We start from the raw sequence: 15129 nt of genomic DNA on the forward strand, positions 1-15129 counted from the left end.
GAATAATTATAAAGGCAGTATTTATTAAAATATATTTCATTATCAAAATTGAGCTATCAGCTGTTACAGTGTGTTTATATTTTTTGGGGAACACCCTGTAGTCGTTTTCTCCTTATTTTTGAAATGCTTCTTTTCACAAGGAGTGCACCCTGAGAGCCACACTCTGAGACTCGAGTTTGTCTAATATTTAAAGGTACACAACACTATATCTTTTATTTTCTCCTCAGCTCTTGCCATCATGATCTTAAGCGCTCAGTTTCCATAAATTCTGAAGGGTCACGAAGAACTTATGGTTTGACTTTCTATGGAATGTGCCATCCTTTTTGAAGTCCTATATTGTTGTTTACTACTTAACCCCTGAGACAGTACGAAGCCTTAGCCTATTATCAGAGCCTGTTCACTATCAGGAAAACTCTGTCACTGGCTTCCGTCACACCTTGTATCTGATTAACACAATACAGGATAACATACAGCTACATAGATCTGCTCTGTGTCCTAAAATCCCTGATGGAAAACAGACTTTCCTTTCTCCTTTAATGTGGCAGCCCCCTAAGTGAGAATGTAACATGGTTTATTTAATACAATTCTTCATACTAAATTAAAGTAGATCTAGAGTAATTCAGTTGCTCATTAAGGTTAAGTTAGTAGCTGCTAAAAGGATGCTTTTTATATCTTAGAAACGACTTCTCCCAATGATATGTATGTGATACGTATATGTAGATACACATGATTAAATACGTACTTAATAGAGATGCTGACTTTTATGCACATTCTGCCTATTTTGCAATAGTATTATTCCTACTGCTGCCCTTTAATCCTGACTATGGATGGCATTTTCTAACCAGACTTCACAGTAGAATTATCTCTTCAATCTCTATTTAAAGCACTGAGGGGGCTCATATGTACAATATCACTTTAAATATCATGTCCAGTCAGACCACAAAAAAAAGATATAACTGTACAGAATATAGTTAAGCAAGAAATCATGGTTCTTGTCTTAGCCGGTTTTGCTCAATGAATAGAGTGTTGGCCTGCAGACTGAAAGGTCCCAGGTTCAATTCCAGCCAACGGCACATGCTTGGTTGTCGGCTCAATTTCCAGTAGGGGGTGTGAAGGAGGCAGCCAATCAATGATTCTCCCTCATCGTTGATGTTTCTATCTCTCTATCCCTCTTCCTTCCTCTCTAAAATCAATAAAAAACAAAACAAAACCATGATTCTTATCTTTCATACTATGCTTGGGTCCTTTTATTTTTTATTTTTAAAATATATTTTATTTTTATTTTTATTTTTTTTTACAGAGAATAAGGGAGAGTTAGAAAAGTCGATGAGAGAGAAACATTGATCAGCTGCTTCCTGCACACCCTCTATTAAGGATGTACCCATAACCAAGAATGCCCTTGACCAAAATCAAACCTGGGAACCTTCAGTCCACAGGCCAATGCTCTATCCACTGAGCAAACTGGTTAGGGCTGCTTGGGTTATTTTAAATTCAACTGTTACCAATTAAAAAAATTAATAAAGTTACATGCATAGGACTGACAGGGATATACACACATTCATACACACACACACACACACACACACACACACACACACACACTGAGTGGCCAGATTATTATGATCTCTAAATGCATAATAATCTGGCCACTCAGTGTATATCCTATATAATAAAAGGCCAATATGCAAATTGTCCCCTCAACCAGGAGTTTGATGAGCAGGTAGGCCAGCCAACCACCCATGTCCCCTCCTCTTGCCAGGCTGGCTGGACCCCACCCATGCACGAATTCATGTACCGGGCCTCTAATATATACATATACACTGCATGGCCAGATTATTATGCGTTCAGAGATCATAATAATCTGGCCACTCAGTGTGTGTGTGTGTGTGTGTGTGTGTGTGTATAAAACATACAGTAGGCCCTCACTTAATGTCGTCGATATGGTTTGTGACTTTAATTGAAACATCCTACTAACCAACTGTACTATAGTTTAATGGCTATAAACAAAAGTTAATTTCCTAGGGCATCTCCTCAATGTTATAAAGAAAGGACTTTGAAGGAAATGACATCTAAGGATCTGGTCATTCTGTGTGAGTGTGTGAGTGTGTAAATTCTAAAAAGCTGAAAAAAATATCCTAAATGTCTGCCTTTCACATTTATGCAATGTAAAAATGAACTCCAAAAGAGGGCTAGCCAAACTTATCTCGTTAAACCTAATTTGACTGAATGAAACTGAGACATAAAAGTCAAACTTACAAATATGAAAAATTAAAATTTGCCAAAATTGTGAAACAAGAAAGAACCAACTCCACTTACTCAGAAAGAACCTCTTAGAACTTTCTGTCAATAACTAACTTAGAAATCTGTTCTGCCCCTATAACCAATCTGCAAGTCAATTAATAGTGACCACTGTCTTCTCATTTTACCCAATTCCTACCCACTCGCTGCTTTTGAAAGGGTCCTGAAATAACCTGACTTCTAATGCTAAGCCTCTTCCTATTGCTATGAAGCTTCCTCTCTAACTTCCCTTTTAAAGATGCAGGAGGCGTTTTTAAAATGCTCTCACTTGCTGTTAAGATTATTAATAAACATAGCTTTTCTGTCTGACACCAGCTTTCCTGGTCATTTTTGTGGAGACCATGACAATTGAGGTCTTAGAGGTTACATGTAAACCTACATTGATTTATCTCATTTCACTACACCAGTCTTATATATGATTTTGTCTAGCGTGGAATGAAGATAGCACCTTGTTTTCCAAGTCTAAAATACTGGAGCTACATTCCTTCTCCTGTGAACATCCTGTAGCCACGATGTGCCATTGGTGCAGAACATGTATGGGCAGAGCCATGGAGTTGCACTGCTCCTGGAAGGCTAGCTCATATCTAGAACCCTTGTGTTCTGTAGAGTCCCGGTAGTAAACTTTTACATGTTATGGAGTTTTGTAGTCCCAGTGTCCACCTTAGTGTCTGGAACACAGTATGTGATAAACGTGTATTACATGTATGAAAACGCAGTAAAGTCAGGAGAGGAATTCACTTGGCAACTGGGGAAGGATTTATATGGTTCTCAAATACTTCAAAGTTGAGAAGCACTGAAGTGTAAAAATTATCTGGGTTTTTAGGAGCTCTCTGTGTGTAGAGGGTTTTGTTCTCCCCTTCAAGACTCCCAAAGCTTGGAAGAGAAAAGGCAGCAGTCAACTTCCATAGAATCCTCTTTGAAGATCAAGAGGCTGTTAGGCTGCTCTCTCCTTGCCGCCCTGCTCCCCTCAGTACCTACCCCATTCTCTGCCTCATGACACTACATGGAAGGACTAGTCAGACAGGCGACAACTTGCTGATGAGGCACAGAGACCGCACCACCAAATACGTAATACTCCATGGTACAAAGACTACTACCACCACATCTGTTTCAGTTCACCAATTCAGGGTTTGGGCCCAAATATATTAAATAAATCCTCACTAACATAACATTTCCATAATTTTGGGGACAAATACTTAATTGTAGTAGGCATATTTCCTTAACTGTTATAAGGCATCTAATTTTTCTTAGTATTATTCTATACTGTCTGTTTTAAGTAAAAAAGAAGTCTGTTTTCTTAAAGAGAAGTTGCTTTAAGATATAAAATTCACATTTGGGTTTTTTTTATTTATTTATTTTTTATTAGTTTAGGACATGCTGAGATACTAGGAAATCAAAATCAAAAGAGTCTTAAGAGATCATCCACATCCATCCTAGGCAGTTGATTATTTGGTTCTTACTGATGTAACTGGCAGAGACTTCACATTCTGCCTGACAGCCCATTTCTAGTGTTTCATCATCGTTGCTGCGCCTAATCAAAGTTTCCCCTGTTTCAAATTAAGTCAATTTCCTCTTGTTTTGCTCTTGAAAAAGATTCAGGACAAGCAAATAGACCCTCAGTCATGATCAGTAATAGAGTCTGGGCTCAAAGAACCAAAGACTGGCAGCTATGTCCCAAGTGGCTTGAAGAGCTGTCTTTTTACCGCTGCGTTAAAATGCCCACTCCTCAGATTTCTCCCAAATACAGAGGTCCAGTGAGCTAGGAGTGTAACTGTGGTCTGAGGTTAGCTGATAAATTGAGTTCAAACCCAATAAGTTACCACAGTTCAGAACACGAGTAACCGAACAGATGAGGCACTTCTGTACGGAAAAGGCTGCTCCCTCTTGAAGACACTATCCTAACCAGGTCTTTCAGCTAACTGTCCTCTTCAGTTAATTGTTCTGATCTGAAGTTTTAAAATGCAAATTCAGCCACTTGCAGGATAACCCTAAACTACAGATAGTAATACGTCTGACTAAAATATATACTTCAAATAACGTCCCACACTTAAAATCCAAACAGTGAACAGATTATCTTTCCATACCATTTAAAAAATTAAAATGAATGGAAAATAGTCCAATTTAATCTGTACTAAAAAAGTGAAATTATCCACAGACTTAATCTACATATAAACTTAATTAGGTCTGAGTTTTGGTTTAGTCTGAAAAGAGCATATTGAGTGACTGTCATGTGGCAGATGCTTCATATACACCTTCTCCATTCCTTACAGTAGTTCTCTAACCCCCAGGAGTCACTGGAGTGGAGTCTTCACAAAGTTAAATGCATTGCCCGAGGTTACTCGGTAGGCGGGAGCACCTGAGTCAGTTGTATTCCAGATGCAATGTCAACCAGACCAAGCTGCCACTTCCCAGAGGCCAAAAGTTAAAATCAGAACCCAACCCCACTGCGGAGAGCAATGTTTGGGAAGGAACTGCTCCCGCTGGTGCTGTTAACAACTACCAAGCTAAAACCGACCCAGGGGCCGAAACCGATTTGGCTCAGTGGTAGAGCGTTGGTCTGCGGACTGAAAGGTCCCAGGTTCGATTCCGGTCAGGGGCATGTACCTTGGTTGCAGGCACATCCCCGGTAGGGGGTGTGCAAGAGGCAGCTGGTTGATGTTTCTCTTTCATCGATGTTTCTGGCTCTCTATCTCTCTCCCTTCCTCTCTGTAAAAAAAATCAATAAAATATATTAAAAAAATAAATAAATAAAACCGACCCAGGGCCCTGAGTCTTGAAGGCGTGTAACAGAGAGAAGGGACAGAAACACTCTTCCAGCAGAACGAGGCAGTTTCCAGTGCTGGTGCTCTTCCACGAGCTGCACTGACAACTTCTCTTCTAAAAGATTCAGCTATGAATATGACTCAGTTGAGTGGCACAGCAGAACTTCAAATCGAATGAATAATTATGCATGAACCTTTAGATTACTTGTTCATAATTTTTAAAAACTGATTCAAGTGATCAGACAGCCTCATAGGGAGCCTTATATAGTAGCTGATCTACCACCATTTAAATTTGCTGATACTTCCTTGGCCTAACGACTGGTTGCTATGATGTGCACTCACCACCAGGGGGCAGACACTCAACGCAGCAGCTGCCCCCTAGTGGCCAGTGCACTCCCACAAGGGGAGCGCTGCTCAGCCAGTAGCCAGGCTCATGGCTGGCCAGTGTAGCAGCGGTGGCGGGATCTTCTCCAGCCTCCATGGCAGCGCTCAGGGATGTCCCACTGAGGGCTGAGAGCAGCTGTCAGTGGGACATCCCTCAAGGGCTCCTGGACTGCGAGAGGGTGCAGGCCAGGTTGAGGGACTCCAAAGAATTTTGTGCACCAGGCCTCTAGTATACAATAATGACATCAATGATCTGGTAGAAAAAAGTTATGAGTCATGAAATTGTTCCCTAGGAGTAATAAATAGTCTCTATTCATAAATCCTGTGACCAGTGGCTCACATGTATGAAACATCCTGGTAAAACACGGCTTTAACATTAAAGTTTCCCTATTGTAATTTAGAGATCAAAGCTAAAATTTCAATGTACTTATTTAGTTTTAAACCAATAATGATATAATCAGTCAGATCCAAAGAGCAGATGATATAAAATAAGATAATTTCTGAAATAAAATATGGAAAACTGACCAAAAGTATCTGCTGGTGGTTGTCCAATATCATAATGAGATTACTAGCAGAAATGTCAACTCAGAAAATTTGCAATAAAATTGTTAAAAAACTTTAAATAATATTCTGACCCTTTTAAAATACTTAAGTTTAACTTTGAAAACTACTGAGTAGTCTATATTCAAAAAACTTTGTACAGGGTGAGCCAAAATAAAAGTATAAATATAGTTCAAAGAAGGAAGCAAGCAGCTTACGTGTAGCACTATCTGTCATATGTGAAAAAAAATATTTAAAGTAATCTGGTATCTGGCACATCCCATGCACCAAAAGGTTGCCAATACAATTCCTAGTCAGGGCACATGGTCAGGTTGCTGGTTTGGTCCCCAGTGGGGTGAGTGCGGGAGGCAATCGATTGATGTTTCTTTCCGTCCCTCCGTCCCTCCCTCCCTAAAATCAATAAAAACATATTTGAAAAATGTTAAGAGCCAAAAGTCTTAAAAATGTTTTAAAAATGAATTTTTTTATCACTGTATTTTTTGAGATTTATCAAAAGACAAATTTGTCTTTACACTGAGTGCAATGTTCTAAAGAGGTGTACAATGTCTTTTTTCTCCCCAAATGAAGACTATTATAATTTGTGTAGAAAGATAAATTACTTACCGCTATAATATCTAATGTATTATCACAGACCTTTCGGATTTCATTATTTTTATCATGCATCAGATCTATGAGATAGGCTGGAGCCTCTGAATAAAGTGGTTAAAGATACAAATGACATTTGAGACTGAGGCTATTCAATCCTATTAGAAAAATCTCGCATTTCACAAAATTAAAATAACTTGAAATTTAACTGCAAATTTTAAAATAAAATCATTAATACAAGGTAGCCAGAAACATTTTCTATTTCATTTGTTTAAAAAACAAGAATGAGAAAGAAAGAAAAAAACTATATAAAAATGTGTAAGAAAAACAGCCAGTAAATTTTAGAAAGTACAAGGCCATATTTTTGAAAACATGAAAATAGTTAAAAAGGTAGCTCTACAGCTGTGTAGCTATAAAAGCTTTCTCCATCTATCTGGCTCTGCTAAAAGTCTAGGGAGTGAATTTCACAGTAAAAGAGCAACAGAAAAGAATCACAGTCAAATTCCTTATATGGTTATTATAGGAAAAAGAAAACAAAACATTTTTACATAAAAGATAAAAATTGCAATTCAATATCCCCAAAAGAGATAAAATAATTAGAGAAAACAATAGTATATGAAAGAATATATGTCAGAATTAGAAAACTGAAATAATTCAGAAAATATATAAAATAAAAATCATTTAAGGTATAAAAAATTAAATTTACAACAGCACAAGAGTAAATAAAAATAATAGATAAAACTTTAGAAGTAGAAAGCAAAAAGAAAGAAAAAATTTAAAATTAAAGAATAAATGAAAAGAGAGAACAATTAGAAACAGATATTGAAGGTAGGCAAAGATGATCCAACATAACAAATATCAAGAAGACAACCAAAGCAACAGGACAAATAATAAAAACTATAATTCAAGAAAACTTTCCTGAAATAATAATAATAAAAAAAGACAAAACTACATACTGAAAGAACACATTTGCATACTTGGAAAAATCAAGGAAGGATGATAAATACCAAGTCAAATTCTAAAACAACTACTGGCTTTAGAGAAACAGAAAACATTCCTTTGGCCTTCCTGGCAAAAGGACTGACTTTGTTAGAATGGAAACAAAAGTAGGTTGTCATCAGACTTTATGACAGATCCCAATAATTAGTAGACTATAGATTTTTCATTGGCAGCAATTCAGGCCAGAAGACAGTGGAAAATACCTTCTGAGGGAAATAACTGGCAAGCTGGAAGTTCATATTATGCTAAATTATAATTAAAGGGCAAACTAATTATTACTCCTGATGGGGAGAGACAAAGGCTTACCTCAGAAGATAGCTTATAACCTTATTAATGTTTGCTAAATTGGAGATAGTCAGGTAAAAAAAAGGAGAGGAATATTTTTGAGGTTGACAAGGAACCTGAAGAGGCAGTAAGTTTTGACAAGGTAGGTCATGTTTGATAAATGATGAGAAATGTGGTGTGCCAAAAGAAAATTGTGGATAGTAAGGTTAAACAGGGAACTTTGGAAAATTTGATATTATAATTATCATATCATAAAGATTATGATAATTAGGATTCATGCACCAGGCCTCTAGTTTAATAATATTATGGCCATTTTATAGATGCAAGATTATATGCTCAAGCAGATTAAGGTCCTGCAGCTAGTAAGTAGTAAAAGGTAATTGAAAATGACCTTTAGGGTTATGCGATTATAATGCTTCTTAAGCTACACCATACTATGCTTCCATGAAAGATAGCTTGCCTTATAAATGTATTATATTTCTGATATTTTCCACATCATTTCAATATTTGCAAGAAAAAATACCTAAAGATGCATCTCTTCTTAATATATGAAATGTTATTATTTGTTGTAAACATTGAAAGGATACGTGTTTCTTTAATTATGACATCTCTCGTGGCTTGGTGGAAAACCATCTGATAGAAGACATAAATTATCTGGCACACAAATTCATCATCTTCTTGTTGAGCTGAAGGAAACAGAAAACTTTCAATAAAAGAATACTACTAAGTTTATATACCAATTAGAAAACACTGAATAAAAAAACCTAAAAAGTGTCAAGGAGACTAATAAAAGACTACTAGTTTAAATTATTGGTAATATATGGGTGGCACATGTCATTTATGTCTTAGGTGTTTTTCTAAATTACATGATAAGAGTGAGGAATTTCTTAATAATATGTTTTCAGAAGTTTTAGTAAATTTGGTTGTTAACTAAATAGGTTAAATTACTTTGGAATGCAAAGATTAAAAAAAATAAGATTTTGAAAAAGAGAAATTGTATCATATCTGAGTTTAAACTAGACTACCTGAGATTACTTATCTCAAAAGCCCAGGTTGGATGCACTGAGGAGCAAGCTTGTTTTAAGAGAACAGTAACAGTGCTTCTTGATAGTTTTCACTGTATTTTGCCACCAAATAAGAAGAAATTGATTACATTAGCCAAAATGTAAAATGGCAACACATCTTCACTTGTTTTATTTCTTGTCCATGATAAGAATTCTTTAAACAAGTATAATTTTGAAATAAATTTGGCTCTATTTTCCTCACCAGGAACCAAATAGGCTGATAGCTTGATCTTGGACTTCCCAGTCTCCAGAAATATCTGTTGTTTAAGACAACCAGCCTGTGAACTTAGTTAATGGCCACCTGAGCAGGCTAATATAAGGTCCCAGAAAATGTGACTCTAATAAAATAATATTAGATTCAGACAAATTTTGTGTCCAATATGGAGAACAAAAAACCAAGGGGAAGGGCAAGGCTCTACCTAGGCCTCCACTGTCCATTCTTGTAACCATAAGCCATTGTGGCTAATTAAATTAAAATGTAATAGAATTAAAATTCCAGTTCACACAAGAGCAACATGTGATGGACAGCAAAGACAGAGAACATTCTCTTTACTGAAGAAAGTTTAGAGGACAATACTACTTCTGGAATTAGGGGGGATTATGATAATTAGAATTAACTTCTAAATAAACTTTTCTGATTAGAAATCAAAATATTAAAAAGGATTTGTACAACATAGGAGACCCAAATACAAAGTTTAACAGGAAGAAGAAATGACGGAATATCAGTTGCTCAAGGCTGATCAGAGGAAGGCAATGTCTAAAATGGTCCTGAATTTCTTTCCCTTTAAAACAAAAATTTATCTTTATTAAAGTATTACAGATGTCTCCCTTTTTTTCCCACTGACCCCGTCCACCATACACCTGTCCTGGTTAGAAAATCTTTTGGATACTAGCTGAGAATGTGAATAATCTAAGAAGTTTAAGCATATACATGCATAGATTGGTATTTCTAAGACTGGACCAGAAAAATCAAAGATATGAGGGAGAGCCTTTGGTATGGTAGACAATAAAAGGACAGACTCTAAAATTATAAACCTGGATTTACTAGTGACCTATTCGGGTTCAGAAAGAAAAAAGCTCACAAGTTAGTGTCCTAGATTAAGGTAAAATTTAGCACAGCAGTGTTCTCAACTCTTTGATAATTCTTCTAGCTAATCCCAGTAAGAGTTATATTTAATTCATTTTTCATAACTATATAACTTAAGTTGCTATAAAATCATTAATGTATCAAGTTAAATAACATTATGATTCCAAACTCTATTCATATTTAAGAATATAGACTAATAACCTATTAATATATTAGCATACAAATAAATTAAGATAAATTATAATTCACCATTCAGCAGTTCAATGAGTGCAGGGATTATCCCAGATTTGGCCAGCAATGCAGCACAAGAGTCATCCATAGACACAGTTCCAATCATTATCACCACTTCCAAAACAAGGTCATCTTCTGCAGTCCCTGATAAAGTCAGACCACAGAACGTCTTCATTCACGGAAAATATAAAAAATACCAAGAGCTAAATAAATTCTTATGAATCAATCAGATGGTTATATATCTGTCTTTTTCCAAATTTCCATGTTTGCTGATGATGGTTCATGGTGGGAGGGGAGGGCAGCAGAGACATAGAAATTACTCTTTGGAAATACAAATGAATGACAATTTAAACACAGAAAGTAGAAGACTCACTTGGACACTCTAAAGAACTTTGTGTGTGTGTGTATGTACATGGTTTGCAGAAAGGGTGGCATTTGGTCATTTCAAAAAGGCCGTATTTGAAAAATAAGAAAGAAGGCAGAATGGGAACGGGAAACTAATATTAATTGTCAGGAAAAAAGAATAAGAGTGGCCACTTACTAGGAAAAAGAAACTAGAACTTGAGCCCAGCTGGCTTGGCTCTGGCTTGGCTCTGTGATTAAGCATCAACCTATGAACCGGGAGGTCACAGTTCAATTCCAGTCAGGGCACATGCCTGGGTTGTGGGCTTGATCCCCAGTGTGAGGCGTGCAAGAGGCAGCCGATCAATGATTCTCCTTTATAATTAATGTTTTATCTCTCTTACTCTCTCCCTTTCTCTCTATAATCAATAAAATATATATTAAAAAAAAAGAAAAGAAAAAAGAAACTAGAACTTGAGGAATAAGAGAAAATTTGTCACTATAATAATGGCCACAAAATTATGCTCTAGCAGCCTTGTCCACAACATAAATAACTTCATGGTAGGACTAAAGTGAGATGCGCAGCAGAGACCTGGTTTCAGTTTATCCTTGAGGTATGGAACCAGCTTGTACTCCTTCAGCACCAATTCCCAGTCTAAGTCTGGAATGGTCAAGTTTGCAAGTGTTCCCAAACACTCAATCACAAACTCCTCTTCTTCATCATTGGAGATCTGGGCTGCAAGATCCCCAACATAATCCTGTAGAAAATACAATTTTAACACAAATTTAAAAATGATTTCTGCAGGAGAACCACTCTAATAATCCAACCCTTTGGAAAGAAAAGTAAGTATCAAATGTGATTCTCTTGTTTTTAATAATCTTGAGTTGAAATTACTAGGGGAAGCCCTATGGTGAACTGGTTTAAGGCAAGAAAACTGGAGTGAGTACGGGAAGGTTAGGGGTAGGAATCATAAAACAAAAACATCATAAAAACCTAGGTTTAATTTCTAGGAATTACTCTTACAAAGAAGTTGTTGATAGAAAAACCAATGTGGGTCATGAGTTACTATTTGAGGAGAGCTCAGGAAAAGTTATATTTCCAAATGGCTCATTTTAAAGCTTTGATTCTCAGGCCATTACTATAGACAGGTCAAAAATCATACTTACAATAAATAAGTTTTTAGTTGGTCCGTCATGCTGGGAGATGTTTCTGATCATTTTCATTAGCAGCGGGTCCTTGAATTTCAGAGCTCTTTTCATGAGCATCTTTAGCCCATTTCCTGGTACAGAAACACCAAAGATTCCCCAGTAAAAATAAGGTTCACTAAGTTAAATCAATTTTTTATAGTTCACAAAAGTGCCATAATTTATATGCAGTAAAGTGCATAAACCTCAAGTGTTCAATAGATTTTGGTGGTGGTGGTGATGGAGGTTAATCTACACTTGAGGATATTTTGTCGGTTGATTTTTACAAGGAATGGAAGGGAGAGAGAGTGGGGGAGACATAGAAAGAGGAACATCAATGTGAGAAAGAGACACATCAATTGGTTGCCTCCTGCACGTCTGATCAGGTTTGGGTATTGAGCCTGCAACCCAGGTACATGCCTTTTACTGGGAATTTGAGCTTATGTCCCTTCATGTTCAGGCCAATGCTCTAAAAGCAACACAGGCCAGGGCTCCAATAGATTTTCAAAAAATATTTTTTTTTATTGATTTCCGAGAGGAAGCGGGGGTATGGGGCGAGATAGAAATACCAATGACGAGAGAGAACCATTGATCGGCTGCCTTCTGCACGCCCCATACTGGGGATCAAACTCGCAACCCGGACTTATGATATATGCCCTGACGAGGAATTGAAGACTGAAAATCAAAGACCAGAAATCAAACTGTAACCTCCTGGTTCACACGTTGACACTCAACCTCTGAGCCACGCTAGCTGGGCCTCCAATAGATTCATTTTGATAAACGTATGCTGCTATGTAATTCACAAACACAACAACATATAGAATATTTCCACTTGCTCCAGAATTCCCTATGCCCAGCCAATACTATTCTCCAAATTCAATCACTTTTCTTCTTTTCTTTTTCTCTTCTATTCCTTCTCTTTCTTCTTATTAAACATAGATTAATTTTGCTTGTTCTAGAATTCCACATAAATGTAATCACAGAGTATGGGCTCTGGTGTATGGAATATGGGCCACACACTATTTAAAAAATTTTTAAATGCACATGCTGGTTGACCTAGAAAAACTACTTCTTGGAATTTATCCTAAGAATATAAAAATGAAAATGTGGAAAACCTCAGAAAAGGGAAAATCACTGCTTTGTTGAGTCACAGAAAAGAAGTGGCAGCAAATTAAACAACCAAATTAGCAGATTAAACTATGGAAAATCATTTAATGGATTACTTTGCAGCTATTGGTAAGTATGTTTTATAAAAGTATTTAACCACATGGAATGATATTTCTTATATTATTAACTTAAAGAATGCCACAATACGTAAAGAACACCATTTTAATTAAAAAAAAATAAAATAGAAGCAGCCCAGCTGGCATGGCTCAGTGGTTGAGCGTTGACCTATGAACCAGAAGGTTACAGTTTGATTCCCAGTCAGGGCATATGCCCGAGTTGCAGGGTCAATCCCCAGTGTGAGAAGTGCAGGAGGCGGCTGATTGATGATTCTCTCTCATCGTTAATGTTTCTCTCTCTCTCTCTCCCTTTATCTCTGAAATCAATGAAAATATATAAAAAATAAAAAAATATAGAAGCTTTGCATCAAAATTTTACCTAAAATTACCTCTAACTAAGGGAGAGTAAACACTTAATTTTTTCCTATTTGCTTATTTGTATTTTTTGTAACAAACATGTATACTTTTCAAATAAGAAAAAAACTATCAAGAGGACTCTGAAATATCCTAATGCATGACAAGCAATTTTGCAAAAATAATACAGAAACAAATACCTAACATATTTGTATTATACTATCTTACATTGCAATGAACTACTCTGCAAATTAAAAGTTTTGTTTCATATAGAAAGTATTCTTAAAAATCAAATTTCAATTAAGGGTAACTGACCTTGTTACTAAAGGGTGTTTCTACTCATGATATAAGAATATTCTGAGTCTATCTGACCTTCTAAGGTTATAGCTGTAATTTTACTTCCTTATTACCTATTTTCCATCATATGCCAATTGCTATATGATAGAGGTTATCTATGAAGCTCAAAGGCACTAACCTTCACAGATAAGCTGTACATTCCTTTTATTAGCAGCAAGATTAATGCAGAAAGAAATCAGTTCCAAGTCAATTCGTTCATCTGAACATTCAAAGAGCATCTTCATTAACTGTTAAGAAGCACAGGGAATATTTTTACTCAAAAAGATACAAAAAACAAACAAACCCCCAAATCACTATTTTATCACAATGTGTTATCTTCGATTGCATGTTGGAAATAATACAACACAATTACATTTTCAGTACATAGCTGTGGCACACTCCTTATTGAATAACAAAATGAATAAATGGTTAATGAACAACTACATTAAATATAAACTTCCAAATAAAGTGAAGCATACAGAAGAAATATCAAATAAAGCCTATGCATTGAAGGAATTTAAAATTGTGCAGAAGTAGAGCATTCTGAGCAAAGAAAACACCTTGGCCAAATTTACAAACAGGAAAGAACACGATTCCACCGAAGAACTAACAGGAGATAAAGCATGGTTGGAGTGAGGGAAACAGTGTTGAGAGATAAGATGGTAAAAGCCAGATCACAGGGTCTTGAAGTACATGTTAAGGATTTAGGGCTTCTAAAGATAACGGAAAGCCATTAAAAGATTCTAAATAAGGAAAGTGTCAGGATAAGACACGGGTTTTAAAAATATCTGTCCAGTGTAGAAGATAGACTGAAACAGGGTAAGAAAAACACAAGAAAATCAGCTAGAAGGCTAGAAGAAACATGCAGGTAGATGATGGCTTCTTGGACTAGGGAGAGGAAGGCTGGAGCTATATTTAGGAAAAAGAATCAAAATGGGATGGAATAACTGACTAGATGTTGAGATATTGGAGAGGAAGGGTCAAAGATGACTCCAGGTTTCTGTACCAACATGGATAGTGGTGCCAACATTTATCAAAAAAGAGAAACTAGAGTAGGCACGTTAAAGGGAAGATAGTAATTTTGGTTTTAGATATGTTGAGTTTAAGCAGCCTATTTAAGAGTTTAGTATGGCTATTCAATTAAGATAATAAAGGCAAGCCTGAATTTAGAAGCAATGTTCAGATTGGAGGTATAATTATAGGAATGCCACATATGCTTGATAACTGAAGCTGCAGGCTGGATCCAACTATTTGGGCATGGGTATAAAATGAGAAAATAATTCTATTTAAGGTTAAGAATAAAGGGAGAGGGTCAGAGAAGTAGCAGATAGAAAAGGAGAAAGGAAAAGTAGGCGATCTATGCCATTTAGCAGTAATCTACGTTTTTCATAAGAGATAGAGGTTATCATAAAAGAGAAATGAACAAATTTTGT

At 36.2% G+C, this 15129-nt stretch overlaps 1 protein-coding gene across 3 annotated transcripts in view; it reads right to left on the reverse strand.

The window, feature by feature from the left end:
• KIFAP3 (kinesin associated protein 3) overlaps window positions 1-15129 on the reverse strand; it is a 110085-nt gene that overhangs the window by 41702 nt on the left and 53254 nt on the right. For all 3 annotated transcript variants that reach the window (XM_084865980.1, XM_084865981.1, XM_084865982.1), the window contains exons 12-17: window positions 13836-13944; window positions 11766-11878; window positions 11191-11356; window positions 10275-10400; window positions 8462-8560; window positions 6609-6694 (exon numbers count right to left, since the gene is read on the reverse strand). In XM_084865980.1, coding sequence (XP_084722106.1) covers window positions 6609-6694; window positions 8462-8560; window positions 10275-10400; window positions 11191-11356; window positions 11766-11878; window positions 13836-13944 — 699 coding nt within the window. The remainder of the gene's footprint in view (window positions 1-6608; window positions 6695-8461; window positions 8561-10274; window positions 10401-11190; window positions 11357-11765; window positions 11879-13835; window positions 13945-15129) is intronic.

Source organism: Pipistrellus hanaki (assembly GCF_964339955.1).
Source record: "Pipistrellus hanaki genome assembly, chromosome: 18".
NCBI classification, from domain to species: Eukaryota; Metazoa; Chordata; class Mammalia; order Chiroptera; family Vespertilionidae; genus Pipistrellus; species Pipistrellus hanaki.